Source organism: Panthera uncia (genome assembly GCF_023721935.1).
Source record: "Panthera uncia isolate 11264 chromosome A1 unlocalized genomic scaffold, Puncia_PCG_1.0 HiC_scaffold_17, whole genome shotgun sequence".
NCBI lineage: Eukaryota > Metazoa > Chordata > Mammalia > Carnivora > Felidae > Panthera > Panthera uncia.
In genome coordinates this window covers 152233332-152256781 of record NW_026057577.1, presented here as the reverse complement: position 1 = coordinate 152256781, position 23450 = coordinate 152233332, and the positions used below count along the sequence as shown (strand labels likewise).

Genomic DNA, 23450 nt, shown 5'->3' with positions numbered 1-23450 from the left:
TATCAGTGAGTCTTTGTTCCTTCCTTTGGCTGCATGAGTGTACCTTACCCTCCATTGATGGGCATTTGTGTTATTTCCAGTATTACAGATGCCACAATGAGTAACTGTGTGCTTGAAGTCATTTTCTTCGCCAGTTTCTTTGAGGTGGAGTCCTAGAAGTAGAATTGCTGGGTCCAAGGGTAAATGCACATATTGTTTCGTTAGACGTTCCCAAATTCTCTTCCTTAGGGGCTGTGATGGAGGAGAGTTGCTGTTTCCCACAGCTTTGCCAAGAAAGTATGATGGCAAGTAAGAGTTGCTGATTCCTGGGCTGGGGGAGGAAATGTTTAAGATGAGCCTAAAAAGGTCTCTGAGCTGGAAACCGTCAGGGAGCACTGGGGCCAGAAACATTGGAGCCAGAGCATTGGCCCCAGGGAGCACTGGGGCCAGAGCATTGGAGCCAGCAAACAATGGTGGCTGCATTGATTGAGACTGAGTGACTATATTAAAAACATGCTGTTGATTTATAATGACAGTGTAAAAACTCAGCCAAAACTGAACAAACAGAAACACACAATTAAGCAAGTTAGGCACTAACTACTAACACTGAAAATGGGCAATTAAAGGAAAATCATGATTATCCTGCCTTTTATCCACACATTGCCATTCAGGGTAACCTAGTTAATTAGGAATGTATTTTACAAAGGAATTCCTTCAGATAAATGAGTAAGGACTGATAGAATTTAAAGACCCCCTTTTTGCAATCCCTAATGTGGTTCTGGAACTTGCCTGTGAATCAGAGTCACCTGGAAGGATTGTTGAATAATTCCTTACCCCACCACAGGACTTCTGGTTCCGTAGGTCCTGGGGTTGGGCCTGAGAATTTGCATTTTTAATATGTCCAGGGACCACACTTTGAAAACCACCTGCACAGGATCATGTGGTTCAACAAACATGAAGGGGGTGATTTTCAGGAGAAAACAACAGATGCAAAGACTGCTGACAACTTCAGACCTCCATCCCAACCAGCAGATGGAACAAGGTATAGCCAAAGCATTTTGCAGAAGTGGGAGTATAAACATAGGCACCTCAGCATCATTTCAGTGTTAAGACAGTGAATGAAAAGGTAGCGAAGGCATGTATGTGAAGCATGGTAAGACAACAAAAGTGCTGATTGGTTCCAAAGAAGTAACTGAGGGTGGCAGCCTCTTTATGTCTGTCTGCTACTTCTCAACATTGTGAGACCAAGAAAACCACTGGGGAGTGGCTGGTCTGGAAATGCACATTTCTATGGGACAGAATATTTCATACTGGAAATGTTTTATACATTGTGTATTCAAGGTTTCTAGGAGAACCCACACGTTGAAGGAATTGACAGACCAAAGATAATAAAAAAAAATGCATCAAAGTAAAAAACTAGAGTACTGCCCAGAGAGATGTGAATCATTTCTAATCTGGATAAAAAGAAGCAACAAAATTAAGATACAGTACAATACTCAGACTTAAATACTGTCCATATCATTAGCCATAGCCACATAGCTATTGTTTGCTAGATTTATATAAAATTTAAAATTAAATTCCCAAGTCACCTTGATTCATTTCAACTAGTAGCTATATGTAGCAAGTGACTCCCACACTAGACAACAAAACAATCCCATCATTGCAGAAAGTTCAATTGGCCAACACCAATATAGACATTTACTATTATCTTACATTAAACAGCGTATATTTGATAAATTGACCACTGCTCAGAAACCTGAGTTAAATAAAAAGTGGTAGGTCATTCTCTAGCAATACTAATTCTGTAAAGAATATCGATTGGATAGGATGTAGAGGGCTGGGCAGTCAGCTGTCCCCTAGAATTCTGCACCAGAGTCTGTAAAAGGGAAAGTGACACAGGTCTCCATGTAAATGTCACAGTGTAAGCCATTGCTGATGTGAAATGAGGCATAAATAATGAATCAAAGTGGCTTCAGAGGGAAAGCTGTAAGGGTGGATAAATACAAAATATGTGTGTGTGCGCACATTCACGCACAAAAACAAATGGGCACGAAACTTATTTGGTCATCCATTTGTTCACTGTCTACTGAGGGCTTAGTATATGCCAAAGACATAAGATAACAAGAGGGTAGACTGTGAAGTGTGAGGAATCCTAGCACCCAGAAAGAGCCAACATTTAGAAAAACTCTAAGGATAGTAGTAGAGGCATTTTTCAATTAGCTCAGAGATATTACACCAAAGGAAAGACTGGCCCAACATTAGACACGTGATGTGCTAATGTTAATGGGAGGAAGAGAGCAGTGCTGTCTTTCAGTTTACTTCTCTACTTTCCCATCCAGGAGCACCACCTACATGGAAAGCTTAGAACAGACCTGGTTAGGAGGGAATTGAATCCCAAGATCGGCGAGGGGATAGGGCAAGTACATCAATACTTTAAGTGATTGAGTCAGCGGGACTAGGCAGGGGATGATCTGCCTCTTTTCTGTTGGCAGAAGGTCTCCCTGTGGCTGCGCAGCATTTTCGTAAGGAGGCAACAGGACTCCAGGCAACACTCCCATCGATGGCAGCTGGAGGGCTCAGAGGCTTGGTCCTGCCCTCCCAGTACAGCATGGGCTGTGACCCACCTGCCGTGCTCTATCCAGCCTATCAGAGCCAGAGACGTTCATTAGAAATAAGGGCCATGGTGAGGGAGGGATGCACCAGGCCAGTCTCTGCTGACGCCTTCTAGATTGATCTGTACATTTGGGTATATGTTGGTGGGAGGAGGGGGAGAATTTTCCCTAAACCTTCATTTTCTAGTCATTAATCTCTCTTTTAAGAGTCAGCCTTGGGGCACCTGGGTGGCTCAGTCGGTTAAGCAGCCGACTTCAGCTCAGGTCATGATCTCTCCATCTGTGAGTTCGAGCCCCGCGTCGGGGTCTGTGCTGACAGCTCAGAGCCTGGAGCCTGTTTCAGATTCTGTGTCTCCCTCTCTCTCTGACCCTCCCCGGTTCATGCTCTGTCTCTTTCTGTCTCAAAAATAAATAAATGTTTAAAAAAAAAAAAAAAAAAAAAGAGTCAGCCTTGCCCTGACAGGTGACGCAGGAAAGCAGAGCTAGGCCTGGCCTAAAATCTCCTTGCCTGTTTGACCTTAGGCCGGCCATGGTTTTCTCATCAGTAAAACGCAGACCTTGGTGGCTTGCCCTGAGGCGCTGGTGTGAGGGTTACTCAAAGGAACAGTGACACACTAGGGTAGAGTCTCACTCCTTGTGAGCATTCAGGAAGTGCTCCTTCCTTTGGATGGTTTATTTTGCACACCTGGAACGAACAGAAGGCAGAACAGAACACTTCTAGGCCCTGCAGATGGTGCTGGCTGTGGCCATCCAGGTTGGGGACTTGGCCACAGGTTGGTGGAGAGTGACACTGTCAGGAGAGGGAGGCCAGGGCCTGCTGCAGTTGCGGAGATGGTTCTTGCTGAAGTTTCCCTACAAATCGTGTTGCAAAATCAGTTATTAATTTTGTGGAGTTAGAACAGAAAAGGAGCCAGAGATGGGACTACAGATGGATTTCAGAAGCCACAGATCAAAGACCTGTGGAAAATTCTAGAAAACATTATTCAATAACTGAAGTGAAAACTTTATGAGAAAATTAGAAACTTTTTGAATTCACTAAGTCATGGGAAAACCACACGTTAAGAGTTTTGTAGATTAGCCCTGTAGGTGAATGCCAAAGTCAGAATATTTTAATTTCCTTGAAGAACCTGCAAGAACCCTCTTCACATCGTGTGGTGGTTAGGATGCAGGAAAGCGGGCAGAGAGTGATCCCTGGTCACGTCTGTGGCCGCGCCAAGGGCCTGGATAATGTATCGGTGTCCTCAGAGAAGGGGGGCTCTGGGCTGGAGGCCAGCTCCTGGACTCTCGGTCCTTCGGGGACTGGGAAGCACTGTGGGAGGGTCTCGCCTCAAGAAACCCAGCCATGAGGACCAAACAGCACTTAAAATCCCAGGGGCTGGAACAGGCTCTGTAGCAGAGGGAACAATTTCCGGGGTCTGCGGGAAGCCTGCAGCGCGCTGCGGTCCCCACGGGGAGGGATCCCCTGCCTGCGGCGGTGTCCAGCAGCAGAACCGCCAGTGAGGTGCAGGCCGCGCAGGGGCAAGGTGACACGACAGGAGGACACGTGGGAAGTCTGACACATTCCAGAAAGACGCGTTCTTCCCCTCGGCCACGCTCACTTTGATGACTTTTTAAAAAGCTTATTGATTTTGAGAGAGAGTACGGGATCAGGGGAGGAGGAGGGGGGGAGAGAGAGAGAGAGAGAGAGAGAGAGAGAGTCAGTCCCAAGCAGGACTAACCCCTAACCCTAACTAACCCTAACTCCATCCCGTGCTCGAACCTGTGAGATCACGACCTGAGCCGAAAGCAAGAGTCCCTCGCATCCCTTTGATGACTTTTTGATGCAAAACTTAAACACGCTGGGGGGAAACCGCTGTCGCCTTGCGGGTGTAAGCGGTACCTGCGCCGGGTCCGTGGCCCTGGCAGCGCGCACGGGTAGCGCGGGATCCGCTCCCCCGCGTGCCAGGGCGTCGGTGTTGCTTAGCAACGGGGCCGCCAGGCCTAGGCCGCGCTCCAGCTGCCAGCGGGGACACGCCTCCTTCCAGCGTTCCCGGAAGTGGCGTAAGCGGTAGGCCCCGCCTCAGGAGAGGCGGAAGTGGAGCGGCCTCCAGCCTCCAGCCCCCAGCCCCCGCCTGCAGCCTCGGCCCGGCAGTGCGTCTGGGCCCATGGCCGCCTACCCGTACCGCCCGGGCCCCGGGGCCGGCCCTGCTGGAGGCGCGGCGCTGCCAGACCAGAGCTTCCTGTGGAACGTTTTCCAGAGGTGAGGCCCGGCGCCACCCAGGCACTCACGAGGCTCCACCGGTCTCCCCTACGTTCTCCTTGGCCACCCACCTCCCGGCCTCCTTCCTGGCTCCCCCCCACCCCCCCCACACCCTCTTCCCGGCTCCCTCCGGCCCCCCCCCCCCCCCCCCCCCCCCCCCCCCCCACGCCTCTCCCCAGCCTCTTTACTGGCTCCCTCTGGTCTTACCCTCGGCCTCCCTCCTGCTTCCCTTTGGTCTCCCGTCACCCTGACTCCCTTCTTGGCTCCCTCCGGCCTCCCCCTTGGCCTCCTTCCTGCTTCCCTTCGGCCTCTGGCCTCCTCCTTCCTGGTTCCCTTAGGTCTGGCCCCGACCTCGTGCCGGAAACCCCCCCTTTCCCCAGGCCCCTGTCGAGGTTGCGAAGCCCGTTGCAGGTGTCCAGGGGATCGCGGCCCCCACCCCTGAGCCTACAGCTCAGGGGATTGCTGCTCCGGGAGGGTCTTCGGGGATGCTTGTTTAAGGTAAACAGAAACACAGACTGCTCCAGCGCTGTTACCGTCCAGCAGCTGGGAAAGAAGCTGGAGACTGGCACTGCAGCATATTCTGTCCCCGGGTTGCCCTTCAGAGTGAATGAGTGACCAATGGTCACGGAAGGACGTCTGAGGCAGTCTTTTTGCTGTTTATGAAAAGGAGAGAATTCAGACTGTCCAAGGGAAAGAAAAGGAGAAAGGCTTGACAAGGCAAAAGGAGCCATCTCTTTGGGAGAACCTTGTTCCCATGCGGATGCGAGAGTGAGAGTTGACGTAGGCTCGGCAGAGGAATGAAGTGTTTATGCTTGACATGTTTTGCTTGTCCTGCTCTTTTATTCACCAGCTTAACTGGTCTTGATTTTGTAGGGTTGATAAAGACAGGAGCGGGGTGATATCGGACAACGAGCTTCAGCAAGCACTCTCCAATGGTGAGTGGGACCTAGTCGTCAGGACTTCTGCTGAACTTTGAGCCTGACCCACCTGTAGTAAATAACTTCTTTTCCCAAGTACAGAGGAGTTATGAAGGCCTAATTACTGTTACTGGCATGTGGTGGAGGTGCTTCTGATTTATTTTGCCAGTGGGTATCCTGCGCCAAGGACCTTGCCGAGCTGTTCCAGCCCCTGCATGGACAGGCGCAGGGAAGCACTTGAGAAGTGGAGGATAGGGTGTAGGTTTTAGGGAAGGATAGGAAGTTTAGCTTTGTAGGGCTAATATGCTTCAGGTACATCAAAGATCACTGATTCCTTTCGTGACTGTATCTCTGTGACCCCTTGGGAGAGGATCATCAAGGTGCCAAGGGCACCATGGGGAAGTGACTGGGATGTTGGGGATGTGGCTCTGGCAGGTGGATTATGGGAAGATGGTCTTATCAGTGGGAGAATACTAGGCATTCAGACAGGGATAAAGGACCATAGCTGTTACATGGCAGTGTGTTGGGGGCTCTCCATGGAGTTCTCTTCTTGCCAGTTTCAGCCTGATTAATCCACAGAAGTATTGTTTGAGACCTTTTATTTTATTAACTACCTGGCTCTTTTGCCTTTTAAAAAAATCCCTCAGATGCCACTGACTTTTCTGATTCTTAGATTTGTAGCTTGTCTTTCCAGAGGTGTGCCATTTAAGGTAGAAAGGGATCGATTCTAAGATGTTGGAAGACTCTTTTTTTTTTTAAGTTTATTTTGAGAGAGAGCGCACGTGCATGCGTGTGAGAGAGTGGGGGAGAGTCAGAGAGACAGAATCCCAAGTAGGCGCCACACTGTCAGCATAGAGCCCAATTAGGGGCTCGAACCCACGAACTGTGAGATCATGACCTAGCTGAAATCAAGTCGGTGCTTAACCAACTGAGCCACCCAGGTGCCCCAAGATTCATTTTTATTAGTAGGAACCAGTTTGATGTTCTAGAAAAAGTAAGGATGCCGCCACCACCTCACAGTGCTGGATATCGGGCTAAAGGAGAATACGTGCCCTCATTGTGGGTACATACCAGGCATTTAGTGTGGTTTATTGCCTCGTGATTTACATGAAGTGCAGGGTTTGTATTTACAGATTAATACGTTTAAAGAACGGTACATACCACTGACTTTTTTCCCCCAGTATTTAACATATGTGGGCCACAGATATTGGTGTATAACTTCACATGTATTTATGTTGTTGAGTTTACGAAATTTTTCTTAAATTTTATTTTTAATTTTTTTTAAATTTACATCCAAGGTAGTTAGCATATAGTGCAACAGTGATTTCAGGAGGAGATTCCTTAGTGCCCCTTACCCATTTAGCCCATCCCCCCCTCCCACAACCCCTCTAGTAACCCTCAGTTTGTTCTCCATATTTATGAGTCTCTTCTGTTTTGTCCCCCTCTCTGTTTTGATATTATTTTTGTTTCCCTTCCCTTATGTTCATCTGTTTTGTCTCTTAAAATCCTATATAGTTGTGTTTACAAAATTAAGAAATTTCTTTATGGGGCACCCGGGTGGCTCAGTCGGTTGAGTGTCGTCCCACTTTGGCTCAGGTCATGATCTCACGTTTCATGGGTTCGAGCCTCATGTTGGGGTCTGTGCTGACAGCTGGGAGCCTGGAGCTTGCTTCAGATTCTGTGTCTCCCTCTCTCTCTGTCCCTCCCCTGCTCTTTCTTTCTCTCTCTCTCAAAAATAAAAATGGACATAAAAAAAAAAAGAAATTTCGTTACTCTCATTTGACAATTGTGCCTTCTTGATTCCTCGCTTATCATTACTAATCTCTTTTCAATTTTTGTGTCTCCAGTACTTGGTTACACTTGGAGGAGTAGAAGATAAGGTTACTAGAACATGTCAGAAACAGCTGGAATCCAGCAGGCTATGACCTGGCAAATCTGGCTTAAAACTTTCTAAGTGTTCACCAAAACGTATGTCTTCACATTCTGTTAAATGTGGTCAGAGGTTCCAGAGGGTGGCCACTCCAGAAAGCACGCTCAGAGGTCATGCTTCAGAGGCATTCCTTCTGAGTTCTTTTCCAGTAAGTGAGGACCAACTCTTTTTGTCCATTTGCTTGAAGTTTTGAGGGTGCTGCCCAGGTTTGGGATCTCTGTGAAACCTGCCCCTCAAGAGTGATGGTCACACTCTGACCTCATTAGCATGACAGTGTCCACCTGGGGGCTCCTGTCTGAGTTCAGATCCTGGCTCTCTCCGTTCTAGGAATACGACTTTGGGCAAGGACTTGACCCTCCTGGGAGGGTCGGTAGAGGAAGTGCGCGCAGAGCGCTTGGTGCAGTGCCTGACACATAGCAGGGGGACTGCGTTGTTGGCTGAGTGGAAGAGGAGTATTGTCACCAGCCAGGCCAGGCAGCCAGCTCAGGTGCCGCATGAGGGGCAGCCACTGTTTGTAGGCACTGTGCCAGCATTTAACAAACCTGATTTCACATGAGCATTGTTGTTTGAGCCCCCGGGGCATGGTGGTGGGACCTAATCTGACCTATAGGGTTAGGCTTCTGTATTTTCACTAGAGGGTGTAGTAATGCCCCTAGTTCAGCTGGTTGTTAAAGAATATGGGTCTTTACTCTGTTAGAGCATAATCTTGAACTCAGCTCCTACTAAATATCTACCAGGAGCCTGTTTAAAAGAGAATGAATTTTCACAGTTGTCTAGAGGATGTTAGGTTCACCATTGCTGAGACCCTTTGAAATCAACACCTGCTCTAACCTAGTATCTGTCGGGACTGTCTCGGTGGCCCTGTGGAGGCCCTTTTATTGAGTTGCCCTGTGGGATTGCCTCAGCTCTTGTTCAAGACATGTAAAAACTGGCCTCCCCGTTCACCTTGACAGAGGCATGCTCTCTGCGGGGTGACTGCCAGGCAAATGGCCGGCTCCCTTCTCCCTAGCGGGGACGGTGCCTCTGGTGTTCCAAGCACGTTTGGTGGCTGTTCTGTCTTGCTTTGTTTGCATTTTATTAACCCTGAATCTTTCAACCAGTTAGATTTGCCTCTTCAAATTAGCTGTGAAAAAGTTTAAATTGGTGGCTGGTCAGTAGCATGAATTTAGAATTTTAAGAGGGGGATTTTACTGATCTAGTCTTAGAGCCCTTTCTTATCCTCCTACTTTCTCCTCCCATCCAGTATGATTAAAATTTACTTCATTTTGCTCTACTGTGGATATCTGCGTACATTTAAGTTCTTTCTGCAGTAAGGCAGGTTATGTATGATGCACATTCACAGAGTAGGTGGTATCATATCGCTTGCGGAGTTACCCGTTGTGGCTTTTGAGCTGTAGCACAGGATTTAAACCCAGATGTGTGTTGCTGGCACCCCTCGGTGCCCGTGCTCATGTTGTGCTGTGGGTGTACTTCACAGCTAGGTGTCACAGCACCGTGAGCCCTGGTATCTTCCCATTTGTCTCCAGGAGAGTGTCCACCGCTTGCCGTGGGTCCTGTACTCCTGCCTAGAGCACCTGCCCTTCGTCAACATGAGGGGAAGCTGTGTGCATCCTGTGTTTCAGACCCCTGTCTGCCTTTGAGCCCCCTCAGCATCGCTGCTTTTTCTTGGACGCTCCCTGCTCTCCATTCTCTGTATTCTACACGATCATTGTCGTAGCTGTCTCTGGCCACTAGACTGTCCACTTCTCGAAGGAAGGCCAGACTGGGCTCCCTCCTCTGTGGAGCTGCTCTGTGTGCCCAGGCACTGCTCACTGGACGGGCCTGTGTCCATCCTGTTCCCCCCCCCCACCGCCCCCCGACTTCCTGGAGCTGATGCAGTTGAAATTTGACTTCTGATTGCTCTCCCAGTATTGGGGTTCTGTTTTCATATTAGAACCGGAATAGTAGGCTATTTCAGGAAGTTGGTTTACTTGGTCTATTACTGGTTAGAAATACTGAAGATACAAACTTGTATGATTTCTCACTTTAATTAAATCTGTGCCTGTGTGCTCTCTGCTAATATCCAGTTGAAACCATCCTGAAGAAGTACTTGTGGGTCCCATACACTGACTCCTTTATAAGACTTGTTTCCATAGGAAAGTTTCTAAAATTGGCTGCTCTCAGGAAGGTTTGTGGTTAACAGGTATGAAGAAAGACAGAAGACGACTGTTCCCTTGCCTTCATTTTGAAATAACATCTCATAAACTATCTTGAGTTTAGTACCTTTTTTTTTCCTAATTTGCACATTATTTCTTGGAATTATGGGAATTTTATTTTGCTCAAGCCTCTTTTTTGTAGTTCTGCAGGTTTGTCTTAACATAACCTAGATAGGTATTTTGTGGAGACTTTTTTAGCTGCACTTTAAAAAAATAATAATTCATATATTCTTTTTTTTTTAATCAAAATAGAGTTCTGGCTTTCTTGAGGATCCCATATTAAGAAGAAATGGGGGGGGGCACCTGGGTGGCTCACTTGGTTGAATGACCAACTCTTGATTTCAGCTCAGGTCATGATCCCACGGTTTGTGAGTTTGAGCCCCACATCGGGCTCTGGGCTGACACTGTGGCATCTACTTGGGATTCTCCTCTCTCTCTCTCTCTCTCTCTCTCTCTCTCTCTCATACTCACACTGTCTCTCTCTCTTTCTCAAATAAATAAACTTAAAAAAAATAAAGAAGAGAGGCACCTGACTGGCTCAGTCAGTTAAGCATCCGACTTTGGCTCAGGTCATGGTCTCACAATCCGTGAGTTTGAGCCCTGTATCGGGCTCTGAGCTGACATCTCAGAGCCTGGAGCCTGCTTTGGATTCTGTGTCTTCCTCTCTCCCTCTCTCTCTGCCCCTCCCCTGGTTGTACTCTGTCTCTGCCTGTTCCTCCCTCTCTCTCTCTCTCTCTCTCTCTCTCTCTCTCGTAAATAAATACTAAAAAAAAAAAAAAAATGGAAGAAATGAGAGAAATCAGACCATATAAGCAGACTGTTCCCTGCACACCAGTGCTTCTGGTCCCATCACTGCTCCTGCCCTGACAGTCCCAGTTTGGTGGGTAAGGGTGTTTGCTGCTGGTAATGCAGGAGGGACACTTAGAGGTTTACCCTCAGCTTCCATCCGCCTGTGTGCGGAGAAGGGCTGACTCCGCAGTTGCTGAGTTGGGTTGCTCTGAGCCTGCTCCTTCCCAGGAAGGATTTTCATGGCCGGCTGCCTCCTGGGATATTCTGACTGAGAAGGGTGTTTGGCCCACTGAGGGCCCTGAGCTGTGTGGTACCTGTTGGCCTATATAGTTGATCCCAACAGTACGATTTATGGCAAACACCTGCTTTCCCTCTGGGTCTCTGGAGCGTCCATGCCTGCCTCCCCAAGAGAAACCCTGGGTTGTAGACTGGGGAGTTCCCTAGTTGACAGTACTTCGCCTCTGTCCTCAAGACTCCTAGCTGGAGGAGTGAGGACGTCCTGTGTGGCTCCATGAGGGGGTCCCTCTGGGCGCTGCACAGGTCTCCACCGGAATTCTCCTAGTGCCTTTCTCTGCTCTGCTGATTTTACTCTGGCCTTTCATTGTAACGAACTGCCTGAGTGTTGGAGTCCTAGCGAGTCGTGGAGCCTGAGGGTGGTCTTGGCAACTCCAGCACAGCCTGTCGTGTCTGCTCTTCCCAGAGATGCACCCCGCCAAAGTTGCAGATAGAAACAAAATAAAGTCGGGATTCGATGGACCTGGCTTTGCCGACAAGTTTCTCCGTGACCTTGAGCACATTGCACTTCTGGCCCCAGTTTCTTTGGATGTAAAAATAGGATGACTGGAAGTTTAGATCCTTTTCCCCCTGGAGCCAAGCCCCTCTGCACCAGATCCTGCATCTGTCTGCTGTAGAACTGGGAGACCGTGTGTCTTCTGGGACTGAGTTTACAGTGTTTCACTAGTAGTCACTTAGATTGTTTTTAATTTTCATTAATGTAAATGCTGTAGTAATTTGACCCAGACTTTCATAGAACCAGTTTCCAGCTGTGGCATTTATCAGATCAGTGCTGTTGATCAGTATTTCAGAAAGGTCATGTTTCTGACTGTGCTATTTGAAGTTGTCATTCCAGCACTGGCGAAGTCTGGGACTGTGCTGAACCTGAAGAGACACCGAAGTTCTGCTGATTGTGTGCATTGGGTGCCTGTGCTGTGTGCCCGTCCCTGCAGGATTTGCTTATACCTCCTCATCTGTAGCTCCTCTCTGGCAGAAAAGGCCAGGAACGCTGGGAGTTCTAGGTCTGATGCAATAAAGTGGAAAGAGATCACCAGTGATGATGTAGAAAAGTCTCATTCTGCTGCTGTTGTTGCCCCTAGAGATTTCAAGTAGTTAAGTGTCTCGATTGTGCAAATGCTGGATGTTGTGAACTCCTAACCCCAACCACTCCCTAAAGCCAAAGTTTAAGCCTGTGGTTAACGGGACATAATTTCAATAAGGAAAACTCTTCGGAGAGAGTGAAAAGACAATATATTACCAGAGCAGAATGGGTTTTTTCCCCCTTGGAAAATGGAGGCGGATGCAGGTTCTTGACAGAATTTGTGTGCTTGGGAGTTAAGTGGAGAAATGGTAAGGCACCCTGATGGGGGCTGTCTCTACAACCGTGGATGGTTCTTTGGGCCATTGTCATTTGCTTAGGGTGGCTTCTTAAGGCTTCAGCCCTGCTCCCAAATTATAGGGGACAAAAGTGTATTAAATTTACGTGGGAAATGACATTGCTGTATTCTTTAGTTCTTTAAGATGAAATTGAGGCAGGACACCTAGAAGTCTAGGTAAAAGCCCAACAGGCAAGCTTTTGCAAGATGACTGGTTCTAACATTCAAACATGCTGCTGTCTGGGAGAAGCAGATGGGAGTGTTTGAAATCGTAGGTGGCCCTGAAACCTGGGCTAGAGGGTTATGGAGTTGTAGGGCTTGTGAAAAAAGTCTACCTTTATAATGTACCCCCTGTTTTTAGTGAGTGTGTTAAATTGATTATTTGCGTTGTATTTTCTTACAGAAAACTGTTTTATAAACCACTTAAGAGTTTCAGGCTGACGCTCAGGTGCATTTAGTGCTTAACACAGCTGAGATATTAAATGTGTGCATGTTGCAGTGTTGCAGCTTCATTGTGCGTTGCTGAGCTTTTTATGTTTAGTCTGAGAACCAGGCCACAAGACCTAACTGTTGGCTGTCGTTACCCCTTGGATTCTGTGTAGAGTCGGGCCCCGTTTGGGTACCGAGAAGGATGAGCAGGGGTACCAAGAGGTTGCCTCCTCCGCCTTCCCCTTGCGCGATAGCCCCGCAGGAAACCTGTGGGTCTCCGTCCTTGACTCGGCGCATGGTGACCGGTTGCTCTCCGGAGCCTGGGACCCCTGCCATCCGCAGAATCCTCCAGCATGGCTGCCAATCCCCACGGGCCACCTCAGGGATGCGCCTTCCCTGGGCACCCCACGTGTGCCTTTCCAGGTGGCTCCTGGCTTTCACCACAACAGGTGCTCACGTTTGCACACTACTCAGCTGTTGCACTTGTGTTGCTTTTGTTTCAAACTCGTTTGGCCGAGTCATTTGCGAGATGGCTCGTGAGGCTTCTGCTCACAGTCAGGATGGCCTGCGGGGGCCGCCCTCACCTTCACAGATTGAGAGCGCATCGGCCTGTAGCAGAGGTGAAGGGAAGACAAAGGAAAAGTGAATCGGAAAAGGCTTCAGTAGGTGCATTAGGTTCCTAGGGCTTCTAGTCCGTGGTGGGCTGTCTCCTGTGGACACAGCAGGTCGCTGCCTGCAGCAGCTAGCTGGGAGGGAGGGAAAAACAAATGAGGTGAGGAAGTGACACTCTCTGTCTTTAGAACTTTCTTTTCTGTTGCGTTCTCTGTAACATAGTTTCATGATACGGGTTTTCAATAACGTGCCCTAATAGCTTCGTATACAGTCTTCTGCCCGCTCTGCCCACCCCCCCCCCCCCCACGAACGTCTGTGAAGCCTGCAGAAGATGCTTCTCCAACCCCGATGTGCCAGGCACAGGGACAGGTGTGCCGCTGCCTTCAGGGGAAGAGCAGCCTTCACCGAGTAATTACGGTGGCACTTGTTCCAAAGGGGGAGCTCGAACCTGCGCTGACAGAGCTGACGGATTTAGCTTAGGGGCTGCGGGGACGTGGGGCGCTCAGGGAAGGCTGTGCTGAGGACGCGTTTTCCCGTGGCTTAAAGGAGAGGTGAAGGTGAAGGATGTGCGTGTGTTGGGAGGCACACCTCGGGTCTGGAGAAGCGCGTGCGGGAGCCCCGAGGTGAGCAGGCACAGCCTTTGGGAGCCGCAGCGGGAAAGCCCAGCGTGGAGGACGGTTCCCTTTGGAACCGTAGTTCCGAGCGAAAGGTCACGATGCGAGGTCAGGGGGTGGGTCTCTGTGAGAAACACGGAGTTTTATACAGAGAGGGAAATATGAGGTGTTTCCATGCAAGTGGGGTGTAGGGAGAGACCCTGCTTTCCCTCCACATTAAAAACACTTTTTTTCCTTGTTTTTAGCTAGTGTAAAAATTGGTAATGGTGTAAATCACTCTGAAAACAGATTTGGGGGCGTAAAGGTATCTAGTGAACATTTCATTATCAGTTGATAAACGGTTCTGTCAGATTCAGCAGTCTCTTTATGACAAATATTTGGTAATATCCCCACTACTATACGGAAGTGGACCCTAGGGTGCCATAGTCTGCTTTTTCACACTCGCGAGGAAAATACCGCGCAGACTGTAATCTTAGGAGAAGACTTTAAGGCATGGTTGTATGGTATGTTTTTCAGTATACCTCTCAACTTACCTGGTGGCTGAACGCCTGGAAAACTGAGTGTATATTAAAATACTCTAAAGCCGTATCTTGTTTACACGGTAAAGTACCCAGCTTCACGTCATTATAAACAGCTTGGAATGTTAGTCTGTTGGGGCCAAGGGACTCCTGCACAGTGTGGGATGGGACCCCAACCATGACGTGCTTACAGCCCCCCGTGGTCATGGCAACCAGAAATGTCCCCTGGGGACAGTGTCCCTGCTGAGCAGTGTGGTGCCAGGGTCTTCCCGTGACCCCCAAGTTACTTTTGTTAGGTTCAGATGGTACAGATTCGAAACCTAGAGCTTGCTGGTGTCTGACTGTAATTCCTGTCGCTTATTTTCAGGCACGTGGACTCCATTTAATCCAGTGACTGTCAGGTCAATCATATGTAAGTAAAGGTGCTATTGTCCCGCCTGTGCAGGCAGGCACCTGTCCTGCTTCATCCTGCCGTCCCAGCTGAGCACTTGAGCTCATTGTCTGACGTGTCCTTTCACATCCTGGTTCTGAAGAGTTCAAGTACCTACAGGACCGGCGCGCTTCACACACCGTCCGTATCTGGCACGATTGTTGACTGGCGGAAACACCCGATACTCAGTTTTTGACCTGAGTTTTCATTCTGTGCGCTTTCACTGAATTATAGTGTACTTCTGAGCAGCCAAGAGCGCTCATGTTTCAATCTTCCATTAGCGTCTCTTCCTGAAAAGAAACCAAATGATTTGTCATTTTCTCAGCAGTAGTTCAGACTGAGTTCATATATATATTTTTAGCCATTTTGCAATTGCATGGAGATGTAGTTGTAGGTTCTTTCATATTTGGACCCGGAATTGGGCTGTTTTTTTTTTTTTTTTTTTTTTAAATGAAAAGTCTTCCTAAGAGAAAAAACCTGAAGCCAATAGAGTCTTCTTGTCACTGGGGTGGGCCTGCGCTGGTGGGCGTAGGTCCTCTGGGAGAATGGAAGTGGCGGTGCCCGGAGTTGGGCCCAGGTCTGGGAACTGAGAGAGTGGAGGGGCTCCTTCGGTCTGCACTTTGCTTTCTTCCTGGCTAAGTGAGAGTATCCACCAGGTGCCGTGTCTTTGTAGCCTGCTTCGCTGTGAAGCGTTATTTGTGTTGTGGCTCTGCCCGTGTTTTCTTGCCCTTCCCTCTTTACCGTGTGCCTCACGTCTGTCTAACGTGGCTTAGGGGCTGTGGCCGGAGAGCCAGCCGGCAGAGGTGGTCTGGCCCTCCCAGTCAACGAGTGAGCATTTCTTGGCCGTGGGCACCTGCTGGCCGAGCACCGGCCTGACCCCGAGGCGGGTGTGGACGTGGCTGTGCTGTGGTCGAGCTGCTTGCCGATGACCGACGAGATGCCAGCTGCTGCACACCACTCACGTTCCTTTCTGTCTCAGCTATGTTCGACCGAGAGAACAAGGCTGGCGTGAACTTCAGCGAGTTCACTGGCGTCTGGAAGTACATCACAGACTGGCAGAACGTCTTCCGCACCTATGACAGGGACAACTCTGGGATGATTGACAAGAACGAGCTCAAGCAAGCCCTCTCAGGTTTTGGTAATTCACTTATCTTGATTGTGTAGCATGTTTCATTTTGGAACCTAGGTGCCATTAATGTTTTTTTACTTGGTTCATTTTACTGATTTTTTTAACTATGACTTTTTTTGGCATACAGATTTATACTTTGATACTTTTTATATCACGAAGGCTTATATTTGACCTGAAGACTTTTATGTGGGTTTTTTTCGCATCCAAAATGAGATAAGGGCTATACAATCATTTCTCACTTGTGAAATGTAGTGATGTCTCACTCACATTGAGAATGAGGCAGCTTTGGAAACGGTTTAACGTGAATAAGTGAAAAGAAAATGTCGAGCAGCTCCTATTTCTTGATACATCACAACACGTGGCAGGATGATCCAGACACTCGTCAGAGATGATTCTGTAAGCTGCAGACACAGTGTCGGCAGGCGTGCAAGTGCCCGTTCTCAAGTGCGTGCAGGCTCAAGTGTGCTGTGCTGCTGGGAGTGTTCGCACGGCCTTCCAGAGTGGGTCAGTGGGCCCTCTGATGCGGGGGTGTGGGTCTGAGAGGAAGGTGGGATTTCTGGTGTGTAGGGCTGTGCAGACATGGGGTATTTGTCCGGGGCTTGTGGGAGTCTCACCCAGAGTCTGGTGTGTTTGGGATGGTCTCACTCAGCCCTCTGTTCACTGGGCCCCTATTACAAAACCCCTTCTATATTTTGCTTAAAAGTCTGCTTATAAATGCCAGCTAGAAAAAAAATTAGGCAAGTTTGTTTATAATGTACTATTTTTTTTTTTTAATAATATACTGTTATGGGTTGCCTGGGTGGCTCAGTCGGTTGAGTGTCCAACTTCAGCTCAGGTCACGGTCTCGCAGTTCGTGGGTTTGAGCCCCACGTCGGGCTCTGTGCTTACAGCTCAGAGCCTGGAGCCTGCTTCAGATTTTGTGTCTCTCCCTCTCCCTCTCCCTCTCCCCCTCCCCCTCCCCCTCCCTCCCCCATCATGCTCTGCCTCTGTCTCTCAAAAATAAATAAATGTTAAAAAAATTTTTTTAAGTTAAAGTTATAATAATATACTGTCATAATGTATAACGTACTTCTAGGTATTTTGAGTTTTAATAATACAAAGCACATTTTTAGTTCTTATGTTAATGTGTTATTAACTTCTGTCCTTCCCCCATTTTTCCTTTGGGCACATACTTCATGGCTGTCTTTCTCTTTCTCTTAGTTTGTTGCCTTATGAATTCCGGTGGTATCCAGTTAGAGGCCCCGGGAATCCATAGCACGTTTGTGTTCTCAGCTCACTGGGTGTGGGTCAGGGTTAGGGCAGGACTTGACCTCAGGTTCGCTGCATTGGGACTGGGAATGCTTCTGACTTTGCTCTACCTATAGGTTGGGGAGAAGGTCAGGCCGAATGGAAGATCTGGGAGGGGTGGCTGGCAGCTGTCCACAGATGGTGGTCCTGGGGCTGCAGGTAGCTGGAGGCCCGGCTGGGCTGAGGACAGCTTGGGAGGAACCTGCATCCTGTGAATTACTTCCAGACAAGTGACCTTAGGTGTCAGGGAACATGGCATTTTGTAAAGTTGTCAGGCCCAGAGCCCTCTTTTTACTCAGTGCCGGTGTCCAGTGGGTCCTTGGAGCTCACAGTGGGAATGCTAGGGTGGGCCGTGCCACTGGCCTCTCTGACCTCCGAGTGCCCATCAGGCCCTGGCATCTGCAGCCATGGCTGCATGGTCACAGAGGTCATGTGGCGCTTCCTTGCGGTAAGGAGCCAGCAGGCCCTCTTGGTCTGGGCAGGGCCGGGCTCCTTCCTGACTTCTGAGCGCTTTCTGGAGAAAAGTATTCTGTGGTGCATTGTAGTTATTCTAAAAGCTTCTCCCTGTGGTTGGTTCTTGATTTCTGAGAGCCTGCTCTGGATCCATGCCTTCTATGAAAAGGAACATTATTCTCCTTTTCACATAGTCATCACTTTGGAAGATTTTCTGTAGTAACTGAACCAAAGTCTGTTCGGTTTTGACTCCTAAGGACAGCTCTCTTGCCCTGGTCAAACAGGGGGGCTGCATTTCAGCTCTGCATGTGTGTGAGGGAGTCTGGGGGTGGGGGGCAAGCCCCACAGCGTCCTCCGACCTCTGTCAGCTCCACTTGATGTCTCAGGCTGGTCCTGGTGGCACTGGGTCACCCTCACAGGCCCCGTGCTGGGTATGATGGCTCACACATCCCTTTTGTAAACCCATTTCTAGTATGTGCTATGCACCAGGTACAGAGACCTGGAAATAAAGAGGTGTGTGGGGCATGGCCCTCACACTCCTGCTAGCGGGGAGCTGACCGCTCCCACAGTGGGAGTCTGCTCACGTGCAGGGCGGTCCTCCCCTGTGGGCAGGGCAGCGGGCACGGGGCTGCTCCCTCTCCCTCCGCCCAGCGTTTTTTGGTGAAGAGGTTATGAAAGTTATCAAGTGTCAGGACCCTCCATTCAGTCGTCACCCATCCCAGCCGCTACCATTTTCATGCTGCATTTGCTCTGTCCCCTGTTGTGTGCCAAGGCTGACGGGGCCTGTGCGCCGTGGTCCCAGCACACTCCATTCAGCAGCATTTCCCTGGGGCGTGTGCACTACGTCCACGAAATCCGCACCATGGACCCACCTTAGAGGTTAACCGTCCATTTGTGTGAGTTAGGGTCCCAGCAGGTCCACAGGCAGCCCCCACCCCTTTTTCATGCCATTGGCTGGTTGTAAACATGGGCCTGTCCCTTGCTGCAGTCTCTGTCCCCTGGAGAGTAGTTACTGAAGGTATGCTGTCATGCCAGGCTGCTGAGAATAGGTGATGTGGGGTCTTCAGGGTAGCTCTGATGTCTCACCCCTCCTGCGCCTGTTAGTTCTAAGGAGAGAACTTCATTCTCTTAAGGTCAGGGTGTGGCCCTGTGGTCAGTGTGTCAGGTCTGAAAGGGCCCAGTCCTGACCAGGGTCACAGGCTGGGGCTGCACGTGGAGAGCATCTCTTTTTTTTTTTTTTTTTTTTTTTCATTTTATTTAAGTATAGTTGACAGACAATGTCGTGTTAGTTTCACGTGTACAACATAGAGATTCGACAACACTGTACATTACACGATCTGAGTCACCACGCAGTGTTCTGACAGTACAATTGACTATGTTCCCTATGTTATACTTTTCATTTCCTGACTCACTTATTTTATAATCTGAAGTTTGTGCTTTTTAATCCCCTTCACCTATGTCACCCACCCACCCTCACCTCCTCCTCTTTGGCCACTACCAGTTCTCTGTAGTTATGAGTCTGTTTCTGTTTTGTTTGCTCATTTGTTTTATTTTTAGATTCCACATATAAGCGAAATCATTTGGTATTTGTTTTTCTCTGCCTTATTTCTCTGAGCGTGATACCCTCTAGGTCCATCCATACTGTGACACATGGCAAGGTCCCATCCTTTTTTATGGCCGCATAATATTTGTGTGTGTGTGTGCACGCGCACGCACGTGTGCACACACCACATCTTTATCCATCTTTCGATGACCACAGGCTACTTCCATATCCTGGCTACTGTAAATAATGCTGTAATAAACACAGGCATTTTTATATATCTTCGAATTAGTGTTTTCATTTTCTTTGGGTAGATACCCAGTAGTGGAATTGTTGACTCATAGGATAGTTCTGTTTATCACTTTGGGAGGAACCTCCATACTGTCTTCTAGAGCAGCCGCACCAGTTTGCATTCCCAGCGACAGGTGCAGGAGGGTTCCCCTTTCTCCACATCCTTGCCAACACCTCTTGTTTCCAGTCTTTTTGATACCAGCCATTCTAACAGGTGTGAGGTATCTCATTGTTCTGATTTGCATTTCCACAGGGCACCTCCTCTTAATTTATGAGGGTGGGGTTATCACTGTGTGGGTTTTCACTGAAGGAAGTTCTTAGGGAACAGTCTGCTCTCAAATTTTGCCTCTTATAGAAACATCCTTTTTATAGTTTGTTTGTTCATCATCCGTTTTTCTGGTCTGACTTCCTTTGGTTTTGTTCTCACTGCAATACTATTGAAGAGCAGGGAAATTGGAAGTTAGTCCCAGGGATGATAGAAGTTGCTTCCATTTTCTGTACAGATTGTGGAGATCCAGCCTGTATGTTTGTGACTAGGCCGGAGAGCGGCACCGCAGTGGCCGTTGTCTGCTGTCCACACCCTGGATGAGCTCAACCCTCACCAGCTTGGACCTCTTATTGCCCAAAGGCACAGGTGCCAAGTGTGAAGAGAGGAGACTCGTAGGGGTCAGGGGGAGTGGTTCCCATTCAGTACCTGCTGTCTCTGTTTTCTAAGTCATGGGTCCGGTTTTCTAATCAACTGGCAAGGAAGGGGGGCCCTGGATTTAAGTCACAGACGCATAGAGTATGCTGACCACTCTGGAAGGGTGCTGTCGTGTGTGCATGTTTGAATCATTTTGAGAAAAGTAAGTGCTTTTGCAGGTAATTAACTGTGAAATTCACTCAGATAATAGGTGTATATATATCCTCGCAAAGATTCCAACAGGACCGAAACCAGTAAAAGTATTTTGGCCCCTGGATCTTCTCTCCTGAATAAGTAAGGACACCAGAGGCACACAGGTAGTGGGATTAGTAGAGAAGGAAGTAGATGTCTTCATTTAGAGCGGCCCCGAGGGGTATCCCACAGGCACATGGCCATTGTGTCTCTCTGTCTTTAAAACCACCTCCCTGCTGGTGACCTCTTCAAGACCTATTCAGTAAATTGGAGGTGGAATCAGTGACTCTTCGTCATAACATCTGATGGCCCTCAAGTTGTTATGAAGCTTGTGAGGCTGCCTTACTCCATATAATCTTTTACTGCCTAATGTCTGTGCTACTTGATGTATAGGAGTACCTATCAGTTAATCTGCTGCTTCCCTAAGTTTACATTTTGTTTACTTGGAAGCTTTCAGTGATGTTTTATCTTTCAAATCTAAAATGAAACTTACCGTTTGTAAAATGATAACTTCACTGTATTCAGGGAATGAAGCCTTGGCTGCCCTGCAGGGTGACTTTTGGGGTGCAGCACAGTAGGGTGAGTATACTTGATGTGAACTAGTGAGCGCACGTAAATGACCTGCTGTGCCTGACAGCTCTGGCCTCCGGGTTACGCTCACCCTTCCAGGAAGAAGCGGTGGTCCTCAGGTCAGCCACTCACAGGACTGCAGATGGGGAGTCATGGGAGGGATCGCAGAATGATGACTTCGTTCCTAGAGTGCATGCGAATGCATTTGCGCCTTGTGTTTCCACCCCCAGCCTCGGCCATTTGTTATCAGCTGCTGTAAGAGGCTGTGGGGCCTTTTGGAAGGAGGATGTGCGTGTTGACGGGAATGTCTGCTCTCCTGGCCCTCTCTTCACTCTCTGTTTTCTCTTCAAGGGTACCGGCTCTCTGACCAGTTTCACGACATCCTCATTCGCAAGTTTGACAGACAAGGGCGGGGGCAGATCGCGTTTGATGACTTCATCCAGGGCTGCATCGTCTTGCAGGTAATTGGGGCTCGGTGGAGGCTCACAGTGAGCTGAGCTGTGGAGCAGGACAGGAGTGTCTGTGAAAGCAGAGGAAAAGGGAAGTACCTGCATTCTGGAATTTGCAGTTTAATGGAGTAAGATCAGTTTCTGGAGCTTATAAAAGTTTGTCTTGTCTGTGGAGAAGCAGTTATTCTGTTAGGTGGCGGTATGGCCCGGTAGTGCACTGTGTCCCTGTGGAGACCCTGTGCGGGTCCATTCGTTTGCAGACTGTTTTTGTTTTTTTTTTAAATCTTTTTTTTTAAGGTTTTTTATTTATTTTTGAGACAGAGAGAGACAGAGCATGAACAGGGGAGGGGCAGAGAGAGAGGGAGACACAGAATCGGAAGCAGGCTCCAGGCTCTGAGCCATCAGCCCAGAGCCCGACGCGGGGCTCGAACTCACGGACCGCGAGATTGTGACCTGGCTGAAGTCGGACGCTTAACCGACTGAGCCGCCCAGGCGCCCCAAGACTGTTTTTGATAAATACGGTGTAGGGCTGTAAATGATATTCCTTATGGTTTTCCTAATCAGTTTTTCTTTTCCTAGCTTAGTTTACACAATATGTGCGCAAGGTATGTGTGAATTGGCTGTTACTGGTAAGGCGTCTGGTCAGCAGCAGGCTATTGGTGGTTAACGTTTTGGGGCATCAGAGTTCCATGTGGATTTCGACTGCTCCAGGGCCTGTTGCCCCCAACCCCCACATTTTTTGGGGGGGGGCTCAGCTGTATTAGCAGTCCATTCAGATGAGGTCATGTCTTCCAAATCCAGTGGGTTATTTACATGTGTTCTCTGGTACTTTTGTTGTGTTTTCATTCTGAGGAAGAGGATAAATTTTCCATTTTGATCTTTACTGTGCCCTCCCTTTTTGAGTGAGGTCAGCTGCAGGGGCAAGAGCTGGCTCCTGAGCACACGGGCCTTGTTCCCATGTTGTGGCCACTGCCAGCCAGCATCTGGTGGAGCCCGTGGAACCCACTCACCCCGTGCTTGGTGTTTCCCTCCTATGGCCTTGCTTCTTGAGCTGGGAGAGAAACTAGTGCGGAGGTTGAGGACCCTTTCCAGAGACCGAGGGCAGGAGTGCCCGAGTCTGCCCTGCTGTGCCCACACAGTCCCCGCTGCTCCTGTCTCTAGGTGAGGATCCAGGTTACATAGATTGAGGCTTAGAAATGCAGTGGACCAGGGATGCCTGGCTGGCTCAGTCGGGGAGCATCTGACTCCGGCTCAGGTCATGATCTCACGGCTCACGAATTCGAGCCTCGCATTGGGCTCTCTGCTGTCAACGCAGAGCCCACTTCAGATCCTCTGTCTCCCTATTTCTCACAAAAATAAGCAAGCATTAGGGGCACCTGGGTGGCTCAGTCGGTTAAGCGTCTGACTCCGGCTCAGGTCATGATCTCACAGTTCATGGGTTCCAGTCCGGCTTCACGTGAGCCCTGCTTCTCTCCCTCCCTCTCTGCCCCTTGCTCACTTGTGCGTGTGCTCTTTTTCTCTCTCTCAAAATAAACAAACAAACATTAAATTTTTTTTAAAAACTGCAGTGAACTGATAAACCCATAGATAGCTTTTAAAGTTTTTATTGTGACAAATGAAAAAAAAGTAATAGAGACAACAGTGTGATGAGCCCATGTGCCCCTCACTCAGACTCAGCAGTTAGCAGCTGATGGACAGCTTGATGTCATATCTGCATAACCGTAACACTCCCCCCACCCCTTACTCTGAAACAGATTTGGGCCATGGAAAGCAACTGTTTTATCTGTACATATTTCGGTAGGACTTGCATCTAGACAATGAGTCCTGGTAGCTTATAAATTTTTTTTTTTAATTTTAACATTTTTATTTATTTTTGAGCGACAAGACAGAGCGCCATCAGGGGAGGGGCAGAGAGAGAGAGAGAGAGAGAGAGAGAGAGAGAGA

At 48.7% G+C, this 23450-nt stretch overlaps 1 protein-coding gene and 1 long non-coding RNA gene across 6 annotated transcripts in view; one reads left to right on the top strand and one right to left on the bottom strand.

Annotated features, from left to right (window-relative positions):
* Nucleotides 1-3211: 3211 nt before the first annotated feature.
* Nucleotides 3212-4671, bottom strand: LOC125934760 (uncharacterized). The gene is made up of 2 exons (XR_007461521.1): nucleotides 4351-4671; nucleotides 3212-3443 (listed from the first exon to the last, which is right to left on the bottom strand). It is a non-coding gene; the product is annotated as an uncharacterized LOC125934760 (long non-coding RNA).
* The window catches only part of PDCD6 (programmed cell death 6), a 21433-nt gene continuing 2624 nt past the window's right edge, over nucleotides 4642-23450 (top strand). Inside the window, exons 1-5 of one of the 5 annotated variants that reach the window (XM_049648337.1) lie at nucleotides 4642-4830; nucleotides 5704-5765; nucleotides 14851-14895; nucleotides 15893-16045; nucleotides 21409-21518. In XM_049648337.1, coding sequence (XP_049504294.1) covers nucleotides 4736-4830; nucleotides 5704-5765; nucleotides 14851-14895; nucleotides 15893-16045; nucleotides 21409-21518 — 465 coding nt within the window. In that variant the 5' untranslated portion in view covers nucleotides 4642-4735. Of the gene's footprint in view, nucleotides 4831-5002; nucleotides 5329-5703; nucleotides 5766-14850; nucleotides 14896-15892; nucleotides 16052-21408; nucleotides 21519-23450 lie in introns of those variants that run through there. The other 4 variants (XM_049648336.1, XM_049648341.1, XM_049648338.1 and 1 more) reach the window with 4 other exon arrangements.